At 41.3% G+C, this 25,286-nt stretch overlaps 1 protein-coding gene across 3 annotated transcripts in view; it reads right to left on the reverse strand.

Annotated features, from left to right (window-relative positions):
• The window catches only part of kcnn2 (potassium calcium-activated channel subfamily N member 2), a 33,099-nt gene extending 15,365 nt beyond the window's left edge, over window positions 1-17,734 (reverse strand). For 2 of the 3 annotated variants that reach the window (XM_078161911.1, XM_033646886.2), the window contains exons 1-2: window positions 16,707-17,733; window positions 16,239-16,334 (exon numbers count right to left, since the gene is read on the reverse strand). In XM_078161911.1, the coding sequence (XP_078018037.1) occupies window positions 16,239-16,334; window positions 16,707-17,480 (870 nt within the window). In that variant the 5' untranslated portion in view covers window positions 17,481-17,733. Of the gene's footprint in view, window positions 1-16,238; window positions 16,335-16,706 lie in introns of all 3 variants that reach the window. The other variant, XM_078161909.1, reaches the window with a different exon arrangement.
• Window positions 17,735-25,286: the final 7,552 nt, after the last annotated feature.

A 25,286-nucleotide genomic window follows, 5' to 3' on the forward strand; every position in this document is an offset into this window, starting at 1 on the left:
TGATGGAGGGTAACATTTTCATCATGGTGACACAGCAAGCTACAGGAAATCATTAAACCCCATTAAACAATAAGTCACAAATAGCCTGGAGTCATTAAATCACATTTTTTTACTCATATTTTTTAAGACCATAGCTGCTTTTTTTCATGTTGGTGCCCATTGAAGACAAATGATGTATATAAATAACATTATTTTTGACCATTTTCAAGAGAATAAGATTGATCCAAGTGACTGTGTAGAGCTCAAAACAACATTTGGAGGAGGAATAACAAATAAAAACTGATATGATGGGGGGAGGATGCTACACTCTTTCAAGGTCAAAAATGGCTCTCAGATAGGCAGAAGGGCATCTGATGACGGTGGAAACACTGCCTCTGTTTTTCTGAGGACATTTCTCAAAGAATATTATGGTGTTTCATATGTGTTAGTCCTGCCTTGTAGGTAGTATTGATCAGCAGACCGATCTGTTCACAGTTTAGGTTCATTAGAGTTGACACGTGTAAATGTATTGAATCTTTTGAGTTGTGATACTTTTTGCAAAAATGTCTCAGTTACCTCTGCGGCCTTGTGCTGCATTCATGTGGTGACCGAATAATCTGAAAAATGATTTCCTGATCGTGTTCACTTTGCTGTTTGTTATCAGTGTGTTGTTTAAACACTCTGAACTATAACATACAACACATCTTTTTTTGTAGCATCCATGTTGTTTCCACGTTATATCTCAAAGCTCATGAACGCTGCAAAGTCAAAAGAATGACCATCTGAGGAGCATGTGAATGCACCATTGGCCTTGGCTGGTGGAGGTGTCAACTTCAGTCCAATCTAATCGCTTCTCGTTCACTCACCAGAGCAGGTAGAGTGAGCAGCACCCTACAATAATAGTGAGTGGGCGAGTGGGAAATGTCAGGGATTCATTCGCACTCAGATATTTAGCAGGCTGACCTGGTAGATACCGGCAGCTAAAAAGAGTCGTTCAAAAAATATCATGTTATCTTGTGGACTTCATTTTGGAGTTTTCTGTTTGTGTTCTTCCTTGTTTTGTTTTTCATTCTTTCATCTGTTTCCTGTTATATTTTGTAGATTCTCTCCTCATGTGTCGTGTCTGGTTTTACTTCCTGTCTTTGTGTGTTTTCCCGCCTGTTTTCCATCACACCTGTCTCGTTAGTCCTTCCCTGTTCCCAGAGTCTTCCCTTCACACCTGTTCTGTATTAGTCTTGTCTGCTCCACCTTTGTTGTTAGCCAATCTCCATTTCCCTCCCTTTGCCCATGTCCTCCTACTCCAGCTGTGTCTCGTCCTTGTGATTAGTTTTCTGTGTATATATACCTGTGTGTTTCCCTTTGTCAGTTTGTCTGTGTTCATCCTCATGTCCTTAGTGTTGTTCTCTGCTGTGTTTCCTCCCTGGTCTCTTGTGTTCTGTTGGATTTCTTTCCTGAATTCATCATATTATCTCCGTTGGTTTTCAGTTTAGTTTTGGTTCTTCCGTCATTTGAACTTTGTTACCTGCCTGTTCTGGATGCTTTCGATCAGCTTTACTAAAGCTTGCTTTTAGTTAAACCTTAAACCTGCCTGCTACTCTGCATGTGGGTCCTTCCTGAGCTGATTCTTGACACTCAGAGGTAGAAAGTAACTCAAAATTAGTGCTGAAACAACTAGTCAAATAATCGATTAGTTGATCATCAGAAAAAAGTAAACCACTGTCAACAAATGTCATTTTTCAAACAAAAAAAAAAAAAACTGAAAAAATGACATAGGCTGTGTCCAAAATTCCATATTAACATGATATTTAATAGGCTAGAACAGCAGGCTATGTGAGAAGTATTTCCACAACCTGTGCAGCACACACCGCCCACCCCCCCAACACACATTGGCAGCGGCACCGTCGACACTAGAGTGTATTTCCACCATAGCCCGCTAGGTGGCTGTACCTACACTAGTTGCCAACAGTTGCCAACTGCTAGTAACGGAAGAAGAAGAGGAAAAACTTTGAGGCAACAACAACCTGGATTTCACGGGTGAGTTTCTTATCAAAATCGTCTTATTAAAAATTTGAACAACCGGAGTTGATACTATGGCGGCCGAGACGTACAGAAAAGGCTTTTCTCGCAGCGCCGGCCGCACTGGAAATAGAGCAGTGGGCTGAAATAGAGCGGCGCGTCAGCCGGCGCCGGTGTGGGTTTGTTCATGGAATATAATGGAGGCGGGCGTTTTGACGCGCGGCGTATGGCGGTGGTGTGTGTTGCACTTAGTATGAAACTAGTATGTGAATTGCATACTAGTGAAATATAACAGTATGCAAACACTGGAAACTACATCAGCATAAATATCCCACAATGCAACGCGTTAGACAACATTCATAACGTACAGCTAACAACAGCTCTGCAATGTTAGTAACAATTTTAAGCTTAAGTATGATTTCACTTTGCAAGGTGTAATATAGTTTTAAAATTATGTTTAAATCACCAGTAGAGCTAAAGTTGGCACGGGTTACCATGGTTACACGTCTCCAACTGGCAAGGAGGCTCTGGTAATTACAGCTCAGTGCGTCCGAAAAGATACACACCACTGTTTATGTACATAAAAGTATATTGTTATAGTGTTGGGTATGTAGTGCATAGTATGTGAATTCTCTGGTTCCACATGAGAGGATTTGCTCCTTTGTCTTTGTCATATATATCTCTGTATATTAAATATCTTTGAGTATTTGACTTTTGGTTGAACAAAACAAAACATCTGAAGACATCACTTTGGACTCTGGGATCTAAAATTCTGCAAAAAAATTGTAGGCAAGAAATTATGTTAAGTTTGTGATTTGTACTAATTAAATACGACAAATCGTTTGTCTCTGCTACTCCTGTGAAAAAGGCCAGAATGGGCCTGTTCCCACTTAACCAGTTTTAGTAGTTTTGTTTAACTCCACAACTGAATTCTGCCGCAAATGACTTTGTTTGTCTATGTTTTTAGACTTCTTGAATAAAAAACACAAGTGTTACTTTTAGCAGCATGCAGTTTGCATTTCAACTTTAAAGTGTGATACTGATGAGAACATCTGCCGCCTCCACATTAGCATTAGCGTCTGATCGCCTGGCCACCTCGACCAGAAGGTAGGCCGTTCCACTGGGGACTTCGGTGTGGGTGGATTTCAACACCCCTCATCACTCTTCCCCACCCTGTCCTTTGTCATCTACAGCAGCTTCCTCACATGGTCACCTCTGCTGCTGTTGCTCCCTCCTCTTGTTCACCCCCCTCCCTTCTCGTCATCACTTTCAATCCAATCTACAGTTATCTTCTGCCAGAAGATTCACTGCTCAATTTATTCACCCCGAACTAACGTCTGAGCCCATGACTGCCACCGCCGGCTCACTCACACTCCCTGGTCATGCCTACAGTCATAGATACTCTCTCAATCTCGCTGCTCTCTCTGAGCTTTACATTTGCTGCAGGTTGCAGATTAAACACTATCAAACTGTATTAGCTTCTCTTACATTTGTCAAATAATTCCTCTTTCTGACACGCCACACTGATATTCCTCCACAGCTGTTCCTGCTCCGTCCACTCAATCACCTCAAGGTCCTCTGCCTGCGTGCAGGCCGTCACAACTGGCAGTAGATATTTCACAAAACATTGCTGTCAGCAAATACAAGCGAGGTTTCCTGGTGGCTGTTTTTGCCATGAGAGCAGAAGGCTCTCTGAAGGAAAAGAATAGAAAAACTGCACATGATTACACTTTGTCGGACACCTCCTTAACCTCCTTAATATGCACAGTAGTGAATTATACAATGGCCGGTGACTTCTCAGGGTTTGAAATGAAAATATTTACAGACAGAACAATGTTTTTGCTTACAGTTTAACATCTCTGAGAACAGGATCGTGCAGGCAGGTCAGTCAGTTCATCTTTAATATTCAAAGTGTGCAGTTTGGATTCTTCAGTGACTTTTTTTTCCCCCAACTCCACAAAAACCTGCCAGCATTATCCATTAAGACAAATGAAGAGGAATGCAATATATATATATTAGGTTTAGGGAGAGTACAAAAATTATTAAGGGGAAGTGGGGTCAGATAAGGGGAAGGTTCTGTTTCTTTTGTTTGTGCTAAAAGGCGGGTAGTCTTGATGTTTTCATTCTTTAATGGCCTGGATTTATATTTAATTTCTTTGATTTTCTCACAGGGAGGTTACGTTATGTCAAAAATGCACTGTTTGTGTGCACCATGGCTCATAAAGGCACATTTTGCCATATGCAGAGGACAACAATCATGTCTTTCTTTCTGTATTTTCTATTTTCCTGAGGGATCAGTAAGGTAGTTCCCAGAATTTGATCCTTATAGTTACCATAGATTGAACATACAACTCGGTCACGTTAATTTTGTTCTGAATTATAACAGAACTACAATAAAGTTAAATGTGTCATACAGAGTGAATCTATGATATCATGCGTTTTCAGCACAACACAACCCTTTGGCCATGGCTAATTTCACTAATATGTTAATGGTGCTGAAAATTAAACCATTTTGAATTTGATCACGCTATCAAATAGCCATTAGCAGTGGTTATCATCATTATAGGTATAGGTGAGAAGGCTGGTGCTAGTATGATCAGAATGCTGTGTTCACCTTATTAAACAGTCCATTGCAAAACTTTTTTTTATGTTTCAACAGAGCTGTGGTTAAAGTGTGATTATGTTTAGGCACAAAACCACTTGGTTATGGTCAGGAAAGATCATGTTTTGGCCTGAAACATCTAAATTTAGGGGCACAAAGATATGGGTTGCTTAAAGGATACAGATGACCCATGAAAAGGTCTATGCTTGACCCTTAAATGGGATCAAGTACAACAATTTACTTACTGACTTAAATCATCGTCACATCATGTTAAACTAAAGCACCTAAGGCAACCATTGGTACTAAACATGTGCTGCTATCTTGTCAGAAAGGGGCCCAAATAATGCTCCAAATTTACGCTAAATTTTGGCGAGGGAAAATATATAATATAATATAATAATATAATATACATTGCCATTTTTCAAAATGGTGTATTTAAATATTTCTGCATACCGGGGTCCCAAAACAGTCTTGAAATTGCATTAATTGGAATGGAAAACTGAGAGTTGACAGCCGTATACCTTTACACTATTTCAGTTCTGCACACAATCTGACCAATATCGGATTAAAATAGCCCTAAAGTGAAGATTTGTTCACTCCTGATTTCCTCAATCAATGTTTGATTTACTTTTCTCTAATCATTCATTGGAGGACATTTTCATACATGTGGCTACTGCATTTCAGAACAAGAAAATAAGGTCTTAACAGTAGATACAAACACATGTAGACACAACATACATGTGGAAATATGATTAATTGGATTATGTTTGCAGGAATTCTGAAAATGCATAGGGATTCCCCCACCACCTCTTGTTGGGTGTGGATGAAAATGTTATCCCTGGCCTGGCTTGGGGGCACAAACACAGATGAAAATGTTGGTTTGTTGGTCTTGAACAGCTTGGAAGCTGTCTTGCCTGGATGTCATGCCATCCACTGTCCCCTCCATCTCCTGATAACACAGTCAGCTAATATTCATGTCACTGCACAACAAGAAACACGAGTGTTTAATAGCTGATAACAGCAGTCTAAACATACAAGTCAGCTTAGCAGCAGCCCTCTTATCTTTAATGCTGATAACCACTACTAATGCCTGTTTAACAGAGTGATAACGTTCAAACTGGGTAAAAAAATTATTTCTCTCTTAAGTCATTTAGCTTGAGTTGAGAATGTTGTCTGTGTCAAGAGGGGGAGGGGGTCCAAACCAAAAATCAATAACCCTAGGGAGGGTCTTGCTTTATGCATAAATGCGAATAAAGTCCTGTAGCTTTAAAATTAATTATATACCATCTATTGATTTATCAGTCAAAACAGCAGCTTTAATTCCATAGGAAATAAAATGTTCATAATATCTAACACACACTGGAGGCACACATCACGACTCGGCCTCTTGCCAACTACTCTCCATTTAGTTTAATTTGGAGTTTCTCATTATAGAAGTAAAAACTGTCCCAATCCTGAAGGGCTAATGGGATCAGTGACCTAGATTGTAAATTTAGCGGTGATATGTTACCTAAAATTGAATTGCTGATGTAGTCATATTTCTCACATTGTAATGAAAGCAGCTATTCAACATGTTCAAGGACAAAGAAAGCACCAATAACATGGTGCTCCGCCACTTTTCTCACAGACACACATGAATGCTCCACACGCTTCAGCTTGACAGCTCGGAAGGCGCTCTGACACCACAGCCGCCCGCTCCGCTTTAACACAAACTTTACTGAACCCGCAACAGCAACAAACAGGCTTATTATAGCTGCTGAGCCAATTATATGTCCAACAGGCACTGTACAAGAAATATCAACTGTCAACAAGCTGGCACAGAACAAGCTACAGCGAACACATGTCCCCCGAACAAACAGTACAACTGACCCACAAAGCCTCTGCAGCTCATTTATATTTATTTAAAGGCCACAATCAAAGTTTCCCCCAAACACAGAAAACACATGAATTAAATTTTCAGGGGCAGTTGTTCATATCAAATGAGCGACACTGAGCTCCTTTAACAAACTGACATCTGTCAGAGAAGTGTGTAACTCTAACCACAGCTCGTCTTGTTCGCCTTTCCAAGTGAGTGTAATGTAGACACGGAAACACAAGCTGTGGCTCCACTCTGGTACGGTTTCTTACTTACAGAATTAGGCCTCTGAAAGCAGCTAAATCTATTGTTTGCACACAGCACAAGCGGCGTGTTATTTTACATTTTAAACAACAAACACATCCTGTCAAAAGCAGTTACAAAGTTTGTTACCTCAAAACAATGTAATTAAACATTTACACGCAGGTTGCATAAGGAAAGCCTACTTGGTGGGTAAAAGCAATTATGGTAATGGATGACCTGAAATACAATCCTCAAGGGCCCTTTACCTCAGAGCATCAAATATTCCATGCGAGCAGCAGAAGCAGCAGTTATGACAGAGCGGTGAAGGAAACTACATCTGCAGTGGAAAAACCTTAAACCGCCTGTTTTAAATCATGTCAGAATACGATACAGAGGAAGACAGCCTTAAAAACAGACAGCTGACGAGACAGGACACTTATAAATAAGTTACAGGAGGCTGACAAATAATTCAAACACAGCAAGTGAAAGGATTTAAAATTTGAACTAACATGAAAACATGTCAACAGATGTTGAAAGCAGCACAGAAGTCTGGCAGGCAGCACTATGATTCCTGAGTTTTTAAAGCAACATGAAACACATGTTCACATATCCCTGGCCAAATTTAATTTGTGTTGAGCAAGTAAACACACCAAAATAACATGATATGACCTTAATCTTAAAGATGGTGAATCAAACAAGCCTCACAACCCTCACAACCCTCACAACCCTCCCAAAAACTAGAATATTGCATTTGACTACAGCAAGGAAGGAAAACACAATAAAAAAGGAGGAAAAAGTTATTAAAGGGGGAACTGTGTCAGAAAATCACGACAACATCAAACTCACACAAACTGCATCAACAAAGAGGAACACCAATTTCAAACTGGAACTTACAAACAAACTAAATACAATATGGAAGGAAAACTCGTGAGCTGGTTCAGTCACGTAAAGGGTCAGTTCACCCAAATTACTAAATAACTAAAAACTTTTAACTCTCTGAACTTCTTTATTTGGGTAGGTCAGGCAGGGATAATATTTACCCGTAATTCCAGCTGTGACTGATGGGAATGTCATTAGTTTTGCAGGTATCTGGCCATGAATCAACGTATTGGATTAGTTTAAATTCTGACCTGATGATGGTGCCAGATTAAAAGTTAAGATATCACCAAGATTATTATAGAGGGGACCATAAATGTCTGTAACGAATTTCATTGCAATCAATTCAACAGTTGCAAAGACATTTCATTCACATTTGTGAACCTCATGGTGGCGCATGAGCAAGAGTAGCCCAGCCGCCAGAGGGAAATGTTGGCATTGCACATTTCTGCAAACCACAAATATGTTACATTTGAATGTTTCATACATATCATATCAATGTTTCTAAAGTGACATAGCACAGTGGTTCCCAACTTGTGGGTCCTGGTCCAAAAGTAGGTCCTGGGTCTATTCTGAATGGACCGCAAGTGACTCGCAAACATGTCAAGTTCGTAAAAATCGCACTTAATTTTGAAGTACAGTCAATTTCGGCGGTGAACTAGCTTGACCACATGGCCAAATGCAAGTATGATGCCGAATACACTGAGCTGTGTGAACCTTCACCAAACGACTAGAAATCTGGACCCTATGTTTGGACCAGTTGGGAATCACTGACATAGCATATTGGCTGACTTTGTCATCTGGAGGTGGAGGAGATGTTGGATGGTGTGACATCTAGCCAAGCTGCAGACCACTGTTCGCGACCAAATACCAACCAAATAGGTTGTGTTTTCTAGTGGCATTTTGCTGTTTTTCCACCATGGGCACTTATTTATAGAGACTTTTCCATTTATCAGAGAGGGCATTAACATAAGCTAAAATCTCAAAGTACAAACATGTACAGAAATATAGAAAGAAATGTAAAGTTGTTGTTTTTTAGAGACATAGCTGCGTTTCCAGCCGGTATAGTGCCATAAAAGCAGATATTTTGAGCCTTAACATGATCTTTTCCTAACCATACCAAGTGGTTTTTGCACCTAAACCTAACCACACTTAACCATAGTGTAATTAAAACATAAAGAAACATTAAGTTTCAGTGTATCTGCTACACAAAAACATACGAAATAATGTAACATATTCGTGGTTTGCAGAAATGTACCAATGCCGTCATTTGTGGTGACTGTGTTAAGTAAAAGTGAAGGAATCACTAAAGTCGGCAGGTGTTATCCTCTGGAGACCATGAATGTGTGCACAAAATTTAATAGAAATCCATCAAATATTGTTGAGACATTTCCAAAGTAGTGGACCAACCAACAGACACTGCTATCCACAGAGCCACAGCTAAAATTCAAAACAGCAGAAACAATTTTCCTCACACTCTGGAAAACCCGCTGAGCTGTGACAGAGATGGAAAACCTGGGCAAATAAAACCAAAACTGTCTGCATAGTCAGATACCTTTATAGAAACACAAGGAAACCCTTAAGTCAATTTCAAATTACCTGTTTAAGTCCCTAAATCTGGCCCCTGTACTTTTATATGGACACACACAGGCACATGTTTGTACCTCTGCACATGTTTGTGTGTATCCAAACCTTACTCTAAACCTAATTCCAATTCTGGTCAAAATGTCCCATTTTTCCAAAAGCTGGTATCCTCACAGTGACAATAAAGCGCAAGAGCACACACATTAAGCTCCTGCACTGTGCAACACACCTCACAGAACAAAGAGCTGATACAGTGACCACGAGATGGTGGACGAATCTGGCCGTCTCTCATCTTTCTTGTATCTTTTATTGTTGTATTTTATACCTGTCTCACTCTGTTTAAGCTTGTTTTTTCATTTTATTTTCTCTTGTGGTGTGTCTTCGTAGAGCACTGTGAACTGGCTTGTTGCTAAAATTTGCCTTGCTTTTTGTGATGGACACAAAATCCAGTCTAATCTCAATGAGTGCATGCCCCCTGCTCATCATAGGGAAATTTCACTCATGTCCTGAGATCATTCTCCACCTGTCCCGCGTCCACACCATGCGGTCTCAGAGGAGCTCACCTGCGATGCTAAGCTGGGTTGGTTACTGGTTTCACGACGCTCAATATAACTAATGGAGTCCAGCTCAATATTTAATCTGTGTAATGTGGAGATGGGAACATATATCTTGTCACTGAGAATTAAATCGCTCAATCTCATTAGTGAATTAGGTTGAGAGGTTCTGCCCGATTAGACATTAATGCAATGCCTTATTTATGATATCAAAGTGAGCCACTAAGAGGCCACTTTGCTGAGTAAATCTGAAGCTGTTGCTGATTCAGTTTGCTTTTGTTTCTGAAATTAAGTCTCACATTTGCATATACATTCTTCTATTCAAGCAAAGTAAAGCCCCTCTGAGCCAAAGTAAAAGCTCGTATAAATCTTTCTTCCTTAAAGTGTTGCTGCAGCAGCCAACACATTAATAACTGAAAATCATCTGCATGTTTAAAGTCACATGCGGAGCACAATTTATTAAATGCCATCAGTAAATCAGGATTTAAGTGTTCTCAACTCTTTGGGAGGCTGAGTGTCCTTGAGAGCCTTTATGTTCAATGAAAACATTGAGCTCAGCAGCCAGCGGTGGTTATCTGACTCCAGTCTGAAGTCTCAGGTAGAGGACAGATTTCACTGTGAGAAATGCAGAGCGTCTCCTGCAGTTACACCATATCTCTGACACATACACACACTCACCCAGGGGCGGTCTGACAAGCACAGCCAAGTTTGGCTCTGGCAGCATTCGCTGGCACAGTTTGGGCAATGTGTTGTTATTTTATCTTTTCCGCAGATTGTAAAATGTAATATCACGCGACTGTGAAACATCAGCACTGACTTTTATCACAAAAGTACACATCAAAGACAGAACAGCCCCCAAAGCATTTTGCATTAGTTTAAGAAAACTCAGCAGAACTGTCATCACAAGGTACAGCGACACAGCAATGGCCTTAACACAAATGCCCCTCGGCAAAGAGCCTTTGATGTGGGAAGAAGAGAAAACTTTCAAAATGTCAGTTTCTGTCTGTTTGGGAATAAGGTGAACTCATCAACCATCTTAGCAGCCAGAGCAGGAAGAGGCTCCCAGCTCGTAGCTCATATCAGACTTTGACAATGACAAATCAAAGTCATGAAGCAGCTACAGACTCTAACCTCTCCATTTCCACTCGCATTGTGAAGTAAGTCGCTGCCTGCCAACGCTGCAAACTCAACTTAAAAGTCTAAAAATTCCTCTCACGGATCGCCAGCTGTTAACAAAAGACATCAATGAAGCACAATCAGGCCGATTACATCTAAAAAAGAAGCGTAAAAAGAAACCGAACAACATCAATATGTGCAGAGGAGGACTGAACATTAATATGACATATCCTAATTGTATACGGTGGGACCAGTCTAAGGGCATTTAGCAGAACATGGACACACTGTTTCTCTCTGTTAATGCACTTGGCTCACTAGGTCAGCCGTCACTGCCATTGCAGTGCAGCAGATGTATCCCTAAACAATTCAAATGACAGCTGGTGTCCAACATCTACCCTGTCTGACCTGACCTTTTGAGTTCTCAGTCACTCGGCGGAGGAGAAACTTCCTGTTGTTATACCCTATAAAAATGAGAGGGCACAGTCTTTACTGAGTCTGACAAGTAAATCAGTTTTAAGGGGCTAGAAGTGGTGGGGAAATATTTCATCATCCTGACTTATGCGTCTACATCTGACAGGCATCTGTGAGTACACATGGATGTGCATGCATAATCTATTTCACTGCAGGAGCGGAATTTCTCACATGGAAAAGTGCACTTTAGAAATAGCAAGCACTCTGCTAAAATCAGAAAAGAGTCATTACAGAAACGAAGTGGAGGTCGCAAAGCAGGGACATCACATACTGAATTAACACAAAAGCAGACCAGAATGGTGATAATACAACACATGGAGTCAATCTGTCTGTATATTTGTGTTTTTTTAATTGAAATTCTATGTCATAGCTCAATGATTTAAAAGGACTTTCCATCAATTTTGACATGCCAAATGCAGTTTACTCATCACTGGGAATAAAACGCAACATATCAGAACAGTCACATAATGTCCGTGGCTCTGGATAAGCTTTGAAAAGTCTGAAATAAAACACTCAAGTGACAAAACTTGAGTATATCAGCTTGGGTTTAGAGACTGCAGATTTTTAAAGGGGAACTCCACCAATTATATACATCAAAGTCTGCCTAAAGGAGCTATATGCAATATTCAGAGCATATCTATGATCATGTTGCCTTCCATTTGCCCTAGGAAGTCTGAATTTGCAAGTTCCCAGTCGGATATTTCAGCTGGAACACCCCCTGAAGTTGGATTTCTGACTCAGAAAGTTGAAGGAACATCACCAACCCCAAGCTTAATATCCAAGGTGGATAGTAAAAGCTGTAGTAATTTACCATTTATTAGCATTTCTGTCTTCAAACAGTCATACACACTGTCCTGGCCAACCTCTAACTGTGCACATGAAATGCATTGTTAGCAGCTGGTAACAACATTTTGATTTTTCGACTTGTTGTACTACAACAACTCCAGCCTCCGACTTTGAAGGTAAATGGTGTGCAACGTAAGTGTCTGAGCCAAGATTGCCTGCATATGGCTCTCAACATGGAGGGCATGAGCCAGTGGCTAGCAGCTATGGTGTTCACATGGGGGAGAACCAGAGGGTGGGCTGGGTTGGGACAGCCGCGTTATCAGCGGTTACTGCTGCATAAGCATAGTGCAGAGCAACAGCAATTAGCTAGCCAGTGGGATACACACACAGGGACTCACATTCACTAACATGCACACGAAGTGTAGTTCGGGTTACAACACACACAGAGGGAGCGTGACTTTATTCTCAACTCAGGACACCATGACTCCACAACAACGCTTTTAAACGACTGTTTAAAACTTGACAACACAAAAATTTTATATGGGTCCTTCTGTATTTCCTGTTGCAATTTTTGCGGTGTGTATGCGCCACAGATGTATTAGGAGAACTGGATACAGCACTGGAGGCAGGACCCCGTTCATTTTTATAAGAGTTGCTCAGTGGTGCATGAAGCCAAAATGGTTCAAGCACTGCGTAAAAAAAATACCAGATGGCACTTCTGCATTTTGTGGCACTAGAGACCTATGGTGGCTGAGTCTAGAACAAGTGTCTATGTTACTTGCCAGCTGAACAGCTAATTTCTGGCTTAGCGCTCCACTAACTTGAATAGGGATAAAATGATTTAATCTTGTGGCTCTTCCAGACTTCTGAAATTTTATCGGACTGAGTGGATAAAATCCTGAAGGTGAAACGAGTCATTTTGTGGGAGTTGTGCTGCTCAAAAAAATGTATTGCCTGATTCACAGAAGCATCTTTTCCAATTTAAGTAAATGGGAAATGTTCTTTTTTGGCCGCATGGCAACATGTGACAGACCCCAGAAATTGCAGTACCACTGTTTGGCCACCATGAAAATTGGCTTCAAAGCCTGGCGCACTTCTTGGGGACCTGGTAAGTGCATGACATCAGCTGACAGGAAGTAACCATGGATGATCCAAGCTGTTGTCTAGCAATGCAATTCCAATGAAACTCTCTATATCTTTAATTAGTAGATAGTTTGCTGCTGTGTTAATGATCTGAGTGTTGCATACAGCTCCTTTGAATTTCTCGGGGAGCACCACTACTGCCTGCAGGCTGAGCTGCGCAAAGTCCGATAAATTGCTTCAGGTGATGTCACATGAGTCAGTGTCAGAATCAAAGACTACAAGTTTGAAAATTAAACAAATTTGAGGTTGTGGCATTATAAAGAGGTGAGCTTGTCAGACCTGTAGCGGGCTGAGACCACATTAGTTACTACTAGCATAACGCATCTGATTATCTGACTTTACTGTCTGTGGTTAAGTTGCATTGTGGGTAATGTAGGCGCCAGGTTTAGACAATGAAGGAGAATGTGTAGAAGAAGATATTTCTGGTGTTTTTATTTTGTATTCTGTCCATCGTGACAATGCTAAATCAGTGGAGTAGGCAACTCTTTTACTATAAGAGCAAATGTCTGTTTCAGACTAGAGGCAGGGGGATGTTTAAAAGATGTGGCTTTTAACCAGGCGGGGAGAGTCTGACAAAAATAGAGCTGGAGCAATTAAACTCCACACATATGAAGTCAAATCACATTTTTATCAGATACAAATGAAGGAGCCAGAAAGAAAATGAAAAGGAAACAAGCACATCCAGAGCAACTGTGTGTGCATGTGTGCGCCATTAGCAAGATAGATTTAGAATTAATTTATCTGTGTGTGTGTGTGTGTGTGTGTGTGTGTGTGTGTGTGTGTGTGTATAAGCACATATGTCAGTCTGCAGGAACCGAGTAATGACAGACTAGCAACAACAGGCACAAAAGCCCCTCAGGCAGGGAAGCAAAGGAGCAGCTGGTGTGGTGGAAGTTGAAGCGCAAACACTACGAACTGGATTTAAATAGTGAGACAGAGTCAGTTTCCAGGAACTGGCTGATAGTTTGTTCCAAAGGGGACTTGATGAATTAGAGGACAGACCCTACAATAAACTTGTGCATTTAGAGGGAGAAGCAGCAGGGAGTGAGTGAGACTGCAGTGACGTGACGACATTTCCTGATCCATTTAAGTGCTCAGGCTTCTACGTTTGAATGAGTTGTCTATAAATCATTGTGGAGAGGGGATACTTGGTGAAAAGTGCATTGCAGTAATCAACATGGGGCAAACAATTGCCTTAATAAAGTTTTCTAGGTCAGCTAAAGCGGAAACATCTTCATTGTGAGGAGAGAGGGAGCTATCTGGGGTGAAAAATGTTTTGGATATCGACGTGACTGTCAGAGGAGTCAGGATCAAAGAGGTTTGAAACAGCCTTCCTGTGGGGTAAATATGCAGCTCCTGACAATTAAAGGAGTGGAGAGAAAAGCTCGTTTTGGAGCTCAATTGCAAATTTAAGCGTGCCTGTAGTGAAGGAAAGAATATTGTTTCACAGCCATTTTTAATGTGTAAAACAGAGGCTTCAAGCTTTTTAAAAACTGCTATCATCACCATATTTATCAAAACAGTGTTGCTGCATCACAACAGCGAGAATGTATGAGAAACAGTGACGGAAAGTATGTAGCAACAATCCAGTGCTTAGGCATTTAACTGGTTTATTGTGCACAGAGACCATAAATGTACAGCTGAGGCTTGACTACCAATTTAACACAATCTGTTATAAAGCTCACTAAATGGAAACCTGCTGTGATGAAAAATGCAGCGTTGCAAGATATTAGTCACAACTAAATCATTACATTATTTAACATCAAGAAAAGTTTGTACAAGCAGGAGGTTTAAAAAAAACTCTGAATCATTTACACAGGGTTGCGTAAAAAGGAGTGGAGGCCGAGGGGATGGGAGAATAAATATGACACTCTCATGCAAAAATACAGCATGCTTTCTAATTTACAAACAGCCACTTGGGACCGTCTGCTGGGGAAATGAAAACACTTCTCTCATGCATTGAAATATGGTAATGATGTCTGTGCATTTCTATCATCCCTCATAAAGAAAGGTTTACAATGAGACATCTGAAGGGGGCGACACATTTTACTGTTGGGCTATTTCAATGAATGATGCTCCCCTGGGACTTGTAAGTGCTAAATATACCAACAAGGCTGATGGATATACTGGAGCTAATGCAACTTTTTAATACAAAAGATAAGAATCTCACGGTTTGTCCAAATGTAATATTTTCCCGTCCTGCTTAAGCATATTCTATCTTGAATAAGAGCGGCTGAAAACAGCTGGATCAGCTCCTACAATTCAGCTACAGGCATTTTTTAAGATATCACCACCGCCATCGCCATCTTTTGTGCATTAACATGATTAAACACGGCTTCATTCAAGATTTGAGGAAATGCTTGAGTTGTGTTTCTTTTCAAGTGAAGTTTTCCTTTTTAAATTGACTCAATAATATATAAAAAAAGAAAGTATCTGATACTCGAAAGCTCCCTGGCAACATACATCCACCCCTGCAGAAAGTGGCAGCATTAATTTTGAGGCTGTTCACTGAGAACACGAGTGCTGAAGCGCAGGAAGAACTGTAAGTAATGCAACAATGCTCCAAGGCAAGGTCATAAAACTGTCCAAGTGTTGGAACATTTCAAGGGAGGCTGACAATCTATATGCACCCACTAAGCCCTGCGTAGAGTTCCTAAATCTTATCAAAATGTGTAATAGAATGTTAATGTGGCTTCAGGAGATGATAATCAGTCTACTTCACTGTACAGTGCAAAAACCTGTGCATAGATTTTTCTTTGAGCCATGCATGTTCACCTTTTTAATTAAAAATGCACGTTGTGTAAGATTTCATTGAGTTATTCTCAAAGTTATTTGCAAGCTGATAAGAAACACTTATTTTCTGCACAACCTACTGACTACCAAACCTATTTGTGACATCATAAAGTTGCAAGGTTGAGTTCATTTTACATTTAAAGGAGCATTTACTAAATGTTATGACTGCTGACCCTTCAACACCCACACTTAGAGAATGAGAAAAGTGTTACAACATTACCTGTATCTCTCTTGCATGGTATATGATAATCAGCCCCAGGAGAATGATTGTAGAAAGGCTTATCAGGCATTTTAGAGCTAATGAATACAGGGACTCCTGGAAAAGAGCAACAACACTAAAGCCAAACAACACACAACAGCATGACATACAATCACATTCTTATGGTGGCAAACCAGCCTTAGTTATATGTATGACACAAATCAAGTGATAATTCAGCAGTAATAATTCAGCTTCTTACTGCAACAAACATGTGATATCTTTTTGTACTATGGGGCTCATGCTTGGACAGCAGTGGGCCTTTTGGCCTGCATGTGACAATGTGACTACACGGGACACTTTGCAGTGAGCCCAGACTTCTTATTTAAACTGCCTGCTTTTCCATGAACACTTTTGGCACAAGTTTTTCCTTTTTATTCTACTCGCTCCATCAGTCACATGCGACTAAATTAACTCTGTGTAAATACGCACCTTTCCATAGGCTCCCCATGAGAGTTCAGTCTCTATAACCATAACAACGATCCCAAACATCCCAAAGATTAAAGCATAGTCGCTGAGCCGCTTCCTTTTCTCAAACAAGGCCCTCCTGTGCCCGAGCTTTTCCCCAATATTCTGGTTCTTCTTTTTCCCCGATTTGCCGCCGCTGTGGCTGCAGCCTCCCCCTCCGTCTCCCGATGCGTAAGGCATCAGTGTGGTGGAATTATTCTCCGGCTTGGATACTAAAGTGTCCGACGCATCTGCGGCTGAGATGGGCTGCAAAGGCTGGGACTCGGAATCAAACTCGTGTATGTTTCTGCGGGACGAGCTCAAGTTGCTCAGCGGCCGCATTACGCCGCCGTTGTATCTGCAGCTGCTCATGGCTATTTCATTGTAGGAGTTACTGTCTTTGTGGCTGCTGCCCAGGCTGCCCCGCTGCTGCCGATCGCGGCAATGCTGCTGCTGATGGTGAGGATGATGATGCCTGGATGAACTACCATGACTAGAGGGTGTGAACTCGCAGACGCTGTACTGGCAACCTTGCCTCGAAGACGTTTCCGAAGGTGTCCTTAAAGTTCCCACAGTGGTCGGCGACGTCCCGCGAAAGACGAGGCTTTTCCTCGCATCACAGGTGCAGTTATTGCAGGTGCAGCATTGGTCGTGCTGCTTGCCGAGCCGATCCTCCCGCCCGCAGTAGTGCTGGTACTTACAGTGCTGGAACTGCTGCTCTGGAAAGAAATCGTTCTGCAGCTGCAATGGGGTTTCCATGTCAGTGCTGCCGTTTAAAGCAGCAGTCGGGTACCACAGAGCACCCGACGAAGGGCGTTATGGTACTTACGGGAGGACAGAGCCGCTGCATGAATAGACCCATTTCGGCTCCGGTAGGCTAGAATGTGAGCGGAGCCTCCGATTGGGCAGGGGGGACCAAAACAACTGTCTCGACGTCATGAAAAGGTTGCAACCATGAGATGAGAAGCCCAGCCTTATTTCATCAGGAGCAACACAAACTACACATAATTGCTGCTTTGTTATTTTTGGACAGCTACCTGCACTTTTACGCATTTACAAACAACTTTTACCAAATAAAAATGCGCAACTTCTTTTGGGAGCACCCAAGAAGAAAGCATTTCTTTAAATGAGTGTAAATAAAAACCTATAAAAGGTGTTTTCTCATTTTTACTCTTTTACGCATGAGCACACCTCTGCCATTTAAACAGATGTAATTTAGCTCCTGCACACAGCACCCGTCAGCCAGGCCTATTCATAAATTCCTGACTGATTTCCCCATTTATCGACTTCATAGGAAACACACGTAGCTCGCTGTCACCGCTGATTTACACGGTACTGAATCCATTCAGCCCATTGGTCGCTGCCCACGTGACCGTGCGGTCCTGTAGCACCTATATGGCCAGGACTCGTGTCTGCAGCCAATAGATTGATGTGACCGCTGGTGGCTGCGTTATTAATGGAGTAGAAGAGTTATATCACCCCGAGGAAATACAGCCAACTGCCCGAGATTGAGCAGCTGTGGAGGCATAAAGCAAAGGCTGAAACCCAATCATCCACACGTCCCGGCGTATGCAGCAGCAACAAATTTAGTCCTAGGGCTGTTAGACTATATTGGAGTTATGTTTTTGTATTTGTGGTGGGATTATAGTGGGAGCTGCGCAGTTTGCTCACAAGGCTTTCCTTGCTTCAGTTGCATTGGAGTCGTAAAGTTGTCTCCCCTCTCTACATACATCATCCATGGAGCCAGCAAACAACCATAAAGAATCTAAACATCTGCAAAGTTGGAAAGGATGAGTTTAATATCTAAACATGGTGTGTTATATCACACATGTGGTTTTATTGTTTTTGAATAGGGAGTTATGAAAGTGTAGCTGTCCGCGGTGCTGAAAGTCACTCCATCATGAACTAAGTTTCAGCACCGCGGACAGCTACACTCACTCATTGATCACTACCAACCCTTTAATAAAACAAGCCCTCTGCACAGGATCGCAATGCGCACTTACTCCCGATTGGCTGGGTCCACACACCACGTGACGCCTCCAACCTGCCCAGCTCTTTCCTCCTCCCTGTGTGTGGAGTCCAGTGAATGAAGGCAGTCTGCATAAATTCAAGACACATGTCGGCAACGGGATGGACACGGTGCCCCATCCGTGCAACATGTTATCGCTGACACAGGGAGAGGAGAGAGCGCTGGAGAGGTGTTCATTTATGATTAATGGTGATCTGGTGATATGGTGTTACAGTACGTGGAAGCATGCACCACACTTATATCGTTATTTTCCAGTTATAGTGGTAAAGTAGTCCCTCATTTATCACATAAATCCTCCCTGTAATTTACGCACCATTCAAAGGCTATCTATCTATCTATCTATCTATCTATCTATCTATCTATCTATCTATCTATCTAACTCATCTTGTTTTTCAGCCACATGTAATCTGACATTACAGCACAACATTCTGACTTTCTAACATGACCATAAATTACTGTAAAACTGGCCACTTACTAACTATTATATCTGCTGCTGCTGAGGCTTAAGAAAGATTAAGGCAAGCTCCTCATATGACCTTTGTATAATCAGGTAAGTCCCATCGAGATTAAGATCTCATTTTCAAGGGATATCTGATTACATGTTAGGAAAAAAAGAAAACCCAGGATATTCAAGAACAATAACATACATCAAAACATAGGAACAGCAGCAAGGTATAAAATATATTAAAAAGCAGAACATGCAATAAGATGATATAATAATCTATATCATTATTAAAATATAGACGCACACACAGATCACAGCCCTGCACAGGGAGATCTGAGATGACCCTCCATACTTGCTCACTGAGTCCCATGAGAGTCCTTAAGGACGGTTATTCATTCAGTCAGAGATGTATGATCAATGCACTATAATTAGTAGATGTGCATTCATATTAGTCATGCACATATTATTCATTCATGCTCTGTGTTAGTGTCTGTGGGACTGGTTACTGCTCCCCCCAGTGGTGGAAGTGATTGACATGACTCACGAGGTGTGAGGAAACACGGAGGTGCTGGTTTACAAAAGGCAAATATGAGAGCTTTTATTAATTAATCTACAAATTGGTGTTTCAGGACATTTTTTTTCAGGAGAAAGCACATTTCACCCAGATGAAGTACATACAGGAGACAGGTGCACCTCGACACATTAGTTTATCTAGGATCTAGGAATCAATAACATAGAAATGTAGTGTAAAAATTACAAATTAGAGACACAGCTGCAGCTGCAATGTCTAAATATACTTTCAAGGGTTCGTCGTCAGGAGAGGAAACCAGGCAAATGTTGGCCCCCCAAAAACTCTGGTAAAAGGGGCCCTTGATTGCCACTCACATTGGCTAACTATTAGGCCCTGTTAAACCTCCCATAAAGGCTCTATCAATTGCACCACCACTGCTCCCCAAACTCCCTAAATCTGGAGTAAACAACCTGCAGCTCTGGAGCCACATGCAGCTCTTTAGCCCCTCTCCAGTGGCTCCATGTGGCTTTGAGAAAATAAAATCATAAGATATTCTTAAAGAAATTCTCACATTCTCTAATTATAAAAATGTGTAGTCTATACACAGAATTTAAAAACAAAAAAATTTTTTTTTTTTAAACATTTTGTCGACTCCATCTACACCCTGGCATCTTTTCCTCGAAATGTTGCTGAGGTCATGTCTAAATGAACTTCAGTAGTGATAGCGAGTCTTGAATCTCCCTAGCGGGGCTAGCTATAGACTCCAAATTGGAAAATGTAAAAGTCTCTGAGGCAAGTAGAGTCATTAATAATGGGTGGACAGATTAATTTGCTTTCACCGCCAGCTCTTAATAAATGTTCATAAAAAGCCCACTGCTGACTGGCTACCAAGTGGCACGGTGATGCAGTGTTTAGTACTGTCCCCTCACCGCAAAAGATCACACGCAAACTCCCGCACCCTGGGTTCGAACCAGTTTGCGTGTTCTCCCCGTGTCAGCGTGGGTTTTCTCTGGGTACTCCGGCTTCCTCCCACAGTCCAAAGACATGCAGGTTAACTGGTGACTCTAAATGGGCCGTAGGTGTGAATGTGAGTGTGAATGGTTGTCTGTCTCTATGTGTCAGCCCTGTGATAGTCTGGTGACCTGTTCAGGGTGTACCCCACCTCCCGCCCAGTGTCAGCTGGGATAGGCTCCAGCCCCCCTGCGACCCCTAATGGGATAAGCGGTTACAGAAAATGAATGAATGACTGGCCACCTTCTGCTAAAACATATTAATGATGCTAATTTAGACCTATTAGTAATGTTGATAGGCTATTTTACACGCAATAGTCTGTGTTACCTTTATAATAAGACTCAAATATGTTTTCTAGACAGATATTGTTTTTGAAATTTTTTTGTCAAAAATGGCTCTTTCGATTAAAGGTTGCCGACCCCTGCCCTAAATGGTGCTCCTTCAAGCCGCTGTATGACAGCTGGATACTGTTGTATAGGACAGTCAGTTAGACACCTGTAACAGTCATAAATACAACATTAGGTGTCAACACAATGACATTGGGCTGAGATGGGCTTCTTTGCCTGGGGCCCCCTGAGTTAAGGATCGTCACTGTATTAGTCTATAGGAAAACTAAATAATGCATCCCAATCAATATTGCCACATACAAAATTTATATGTAAATATATAAATATAAATGTATGGTAAAGAGAATCACTGAGTTTAAGATAGAAACACATTTTGATAAACAAATTCACATGTATTCATTTTACTCTGTTAGCTGATTCCTACTGAATATCTCCTGTAGACGTACAGATGTTAGCTGCTGTCCTTGATTGTAAATGCCATCTCTATTCATTCCTATAGACTATAAAAGTCATTAGGATCAAGTGTGGTTTTAATCCCTCAGATAAAAACGATTGTTGGACTCGTGAATAAAAAGTTTGTCTCAGAGCTGTGCAGCGCTCTGCTGCTTCGTGCAGCTCTCTCCTTCACCCTTCTGATGTACCTTGAAAGGGAAACACAATGCCGCCTCACACAATTACAGAGTCAGCGCCACTTTACTCCCCACCTCCATGTGTTTACCTACTGGACTGTGTTTTGATCAGGCTGACAAGTAAGTAGAAAAATGTGGGGTGAGGGAAGCGGCAGAGAGAGCTGCCTGCTTAGGTTGACAGAAACAGCCTCTTAGATACTCAGCAGTCATTTCCCAGTTTCTTTTCAGCGGAGGTACTGGTCCATTAAGAGCAAGAATATCAAGAATATCCTTGACCTCAATAGCCTCTGCCTGAGAGTTGTGGCAATGCTTTACCAATCTTTTTACTATGAGTCTCCTCTTTACCAAAAAAAAAAAAAATCATCTTCTCAGATGGTGTTTCACTTCAGAGACATCTGTACATTATTAATGTTACCAGAGCCAGCCTTACTTATTAAGCAATATAATCAGTTGCTTAGGGCCCACTGGTCTCTGGGCGCCCACTGGATAATATTTTTTAATGAAAAGAGATAATAACCAATAAAAAAATGAACTTCCTCAATAAAAATTGACATTTCAAGATATTTTTGTCAAAAAATGGAAGCTAAGAAATGGGTGAAATCGACAATTTAGGTCGGCTAAGTAAGTAATCAACTGTCCCCTATGATCAACACATTATCACTCCCAACTCATCCAGTGTTGACACTTGTTCAGTGGCCCTCAACGTCAAAATATGATACGCTAGGTACCCTTCCTGCCAGGGGTGGAAATCCCGGGGGGGACAGGGGGGACATGACCCCCTGTCCAGTAAAGCTGTCCTCCCCTAGAATAATTTAAGACATAATTAATAATTTTTGAACAATGCAGTAGTATTTATTGAAAGCACAGTGTAAGCAGTGCTCATTATAATCACGCAATAATGTGCTATTTAAGTCTTAAAAGATTTAGTCCCCCCCTCCCATTCCTAGTAGTGGTATATCCCACACTCTTTCCACATAAATATTCACACTACTGCGCATGGGGAGACAGAGACCTGCTCTGCTCCAGACACACTCAGCACCTTGGACAGCACGGCGCACCTGACTGTTGTCAATGTGTACATGTTAATTTGATTTCAATCATTTTGTTTTAAATCTGGACATGTGCAGGTGGACTCAGCCAGTGCTAAGGAAGGTCCTATGCCTGCCTGTTGGAGAGATAGCGAGAAGATTAAAGCGTCAAATTACGGTAAAAGATGCTGTACAAAAGACAGGCTACAACTTTTTTTCCTTGTCCCCCTCTGGAATTATTCTCTAAAATTTTACTGTTTATTGTCCCCCCCAACTATGAAATGGGATTTTCGCCCCTGCTTCCTGCATCACCATTGGATGCTCAGGGATGGCGGTGATGCTGGAGGTTGTTTGACCTATCCACCACCACTCCCACCCTCTCTATACGGACTTTCTTGCTCTTTATACTATGGTTGTTGCCTGAAGCATCAAAAAATGCTGGCGCTTGGTGCATCTCATACTGCTGCTAAAGGTTACCTCGACGCATCGGTATCTGACACCGAGGGCCACTGATCAAGTGTCAGCATTTGATGAGTTGGGGGTGAGATCAGGTTGCTGTAAAAAAAAGGACTCCCAGGATTCTGTTGTTTGAAAAAAATCCCATGTTTCAGTTTCACTTAATGAACAAGACAAAAACGAAAAACATCAACTCAAACTGGAAAAAGTATCCTCACAAGCTATTCCTCAACAGTTTTCCAGCACTGCAGCCCGTGATTTAAGTTAAATAAATTATGTTTGGAGGTTGGTTTAAGAGCATAACTTATAGGGTTAGGGGGTAATAGACAAAGTTACTGTAGTCTTCTTAAAGACAGTGTTGTTGCTAATAGATCCCACTGTGGTCTTTACACACTGTGCGTACATTATGTGTGCTTAAACTAATACTTGCAATACACGAGTCTGTTCAGTGCCATCTAAAGTGGCAGCACATTACATTAAAGCCCCTTTTCCATCGAGCAGCACGGTATAGTTCAAGTCAGGACGCATTTTTTCTGTTTCCACTGTGAATAGTTGTGGATGGTACCAATGAACCTGTTCTGTACCATCTCCATTTTTTTCTCACCTAGCACACAGGTCTGGTACTAAAAGGTGGAGCTGTGAACACTGAAGTCTGTTCATTGGTCAATAGTGGACTTTCACTCTGCTCAGGGCTGAGTTGTGGCTGGTTTTGTGACAACTGTTCGTACCATGGCAAGTTTTACACTAGTAAACTGTTACTATAAATATAGAGGATGTTTTGCTGCCTCTCACAGCAGCTGTAGTTTTAAGGTGGAACATTTACTTGTAATGTTACTCAGTGCACGAGTTGACGACGTGAATCAATCAACACACCTTAAATTTCAATGTGACAACTTTGACCATTGCTTTAGTTTTTACTGTCTCTCTTGGATGACATAGAATTTTAGTGATGAGTTCATCTTCAATTCTAATATATATTAACTTTCCTGTTCCTGTGGGCTACAGCTGGCTGGTAGAAGGACTAAATACACAAACCTGCTATTTTTAAATATCCCATGGAGAGATGCTCTCACTGCAGCTCATTCTATTTGTTCTAAAAATGTTGGCATGCAACCTTTTTCTGTGGACAAGAAACGAGGTGCAGACTTCCATTTATGGCACCGGTGATGAGGAAATACAGTGGTTGCTAGACGGAGCAGTGAGTGACAAAAACCCTGCCCACATTTAAGAGTACTGTTAGAGGTGGAAACACTTAATGGACCTAGGGTCTAGGTACCATGTCTGAAGGGTTACTTTTGGTTCCAAAGGTACCATACCAAAAGTGTTTGGTGGAAACAGCGCTTGAGACAGGTGCCACTGAACCAAATGTCGCTTAGGGCCCCCAAAAGTCATTGGCTGGCTCTGTTTTCCTACAGTGTCTGCACATTCATGTATACTGGGGGTAGGCACATAACACTTAACACAACATAATAATAAGCTATTCAAATGTAAGCAATCTAAACTCACAAATTATTCTATAACATTTAATTTAGTGAAACTTTCACAATCAGTCACCAGGCTCTGTTTCTGGCAAAGTTACAAACTGTACATCATATTATAGTCTTGCACCTGCGCCTCAGATTTACTGTTATCAATATGTGCTCTGAAAGTTACCAATATGTCTTCACACCAATGTCACCATGACAAATTCCTGTACGTTTATTATTAGAAGAAACTTTGGCTGCCCGAAGAATATTGATCGCTTTTAAATTCCCATGATGATAAGGTGAGAGATTGCTTTTGTTGTGTTATTGTTATGCGCAGGTTTCATTTTGCTTCAGGACTTCTTTTTAATAACTTGAAGGCCTCAGGTGAGTCGGACACCACGGATGAGAAAGATCAGAGCAATGATTGAAATCAAGAATCTGAATGATGCTAAATGACGCTGTTGTGTGAGACAACAGATGAGAGGACAACAAAGTGTGTGGTTTGAAAGTTTAGTAAACTGGACTCCACTTGTCCGCTTGTGTAGGCTGACAGCATTTTAAAGTGTTAAAGTTGCTGGAATGGCTTCAATTCTATCTACAGATTTGACATTATGTTTGCTTTATGTAAGAACAGTTTGTAACC

This window comes from Epinephelus lanceolatus, chromosome 19, assembly GCF_041903045.1.
Source record: "Epinephelus lanceolatus isolate andai-2023 chromosome 19, ASM4190304v1, whole genome shotgun sequence".
Lineage (NCBI taxonomy): Eukaryota > Metazoa > Chordata > Actinopteri > Perciformes > Serranidae > Epinephelus > Epinephelus lanceolatus.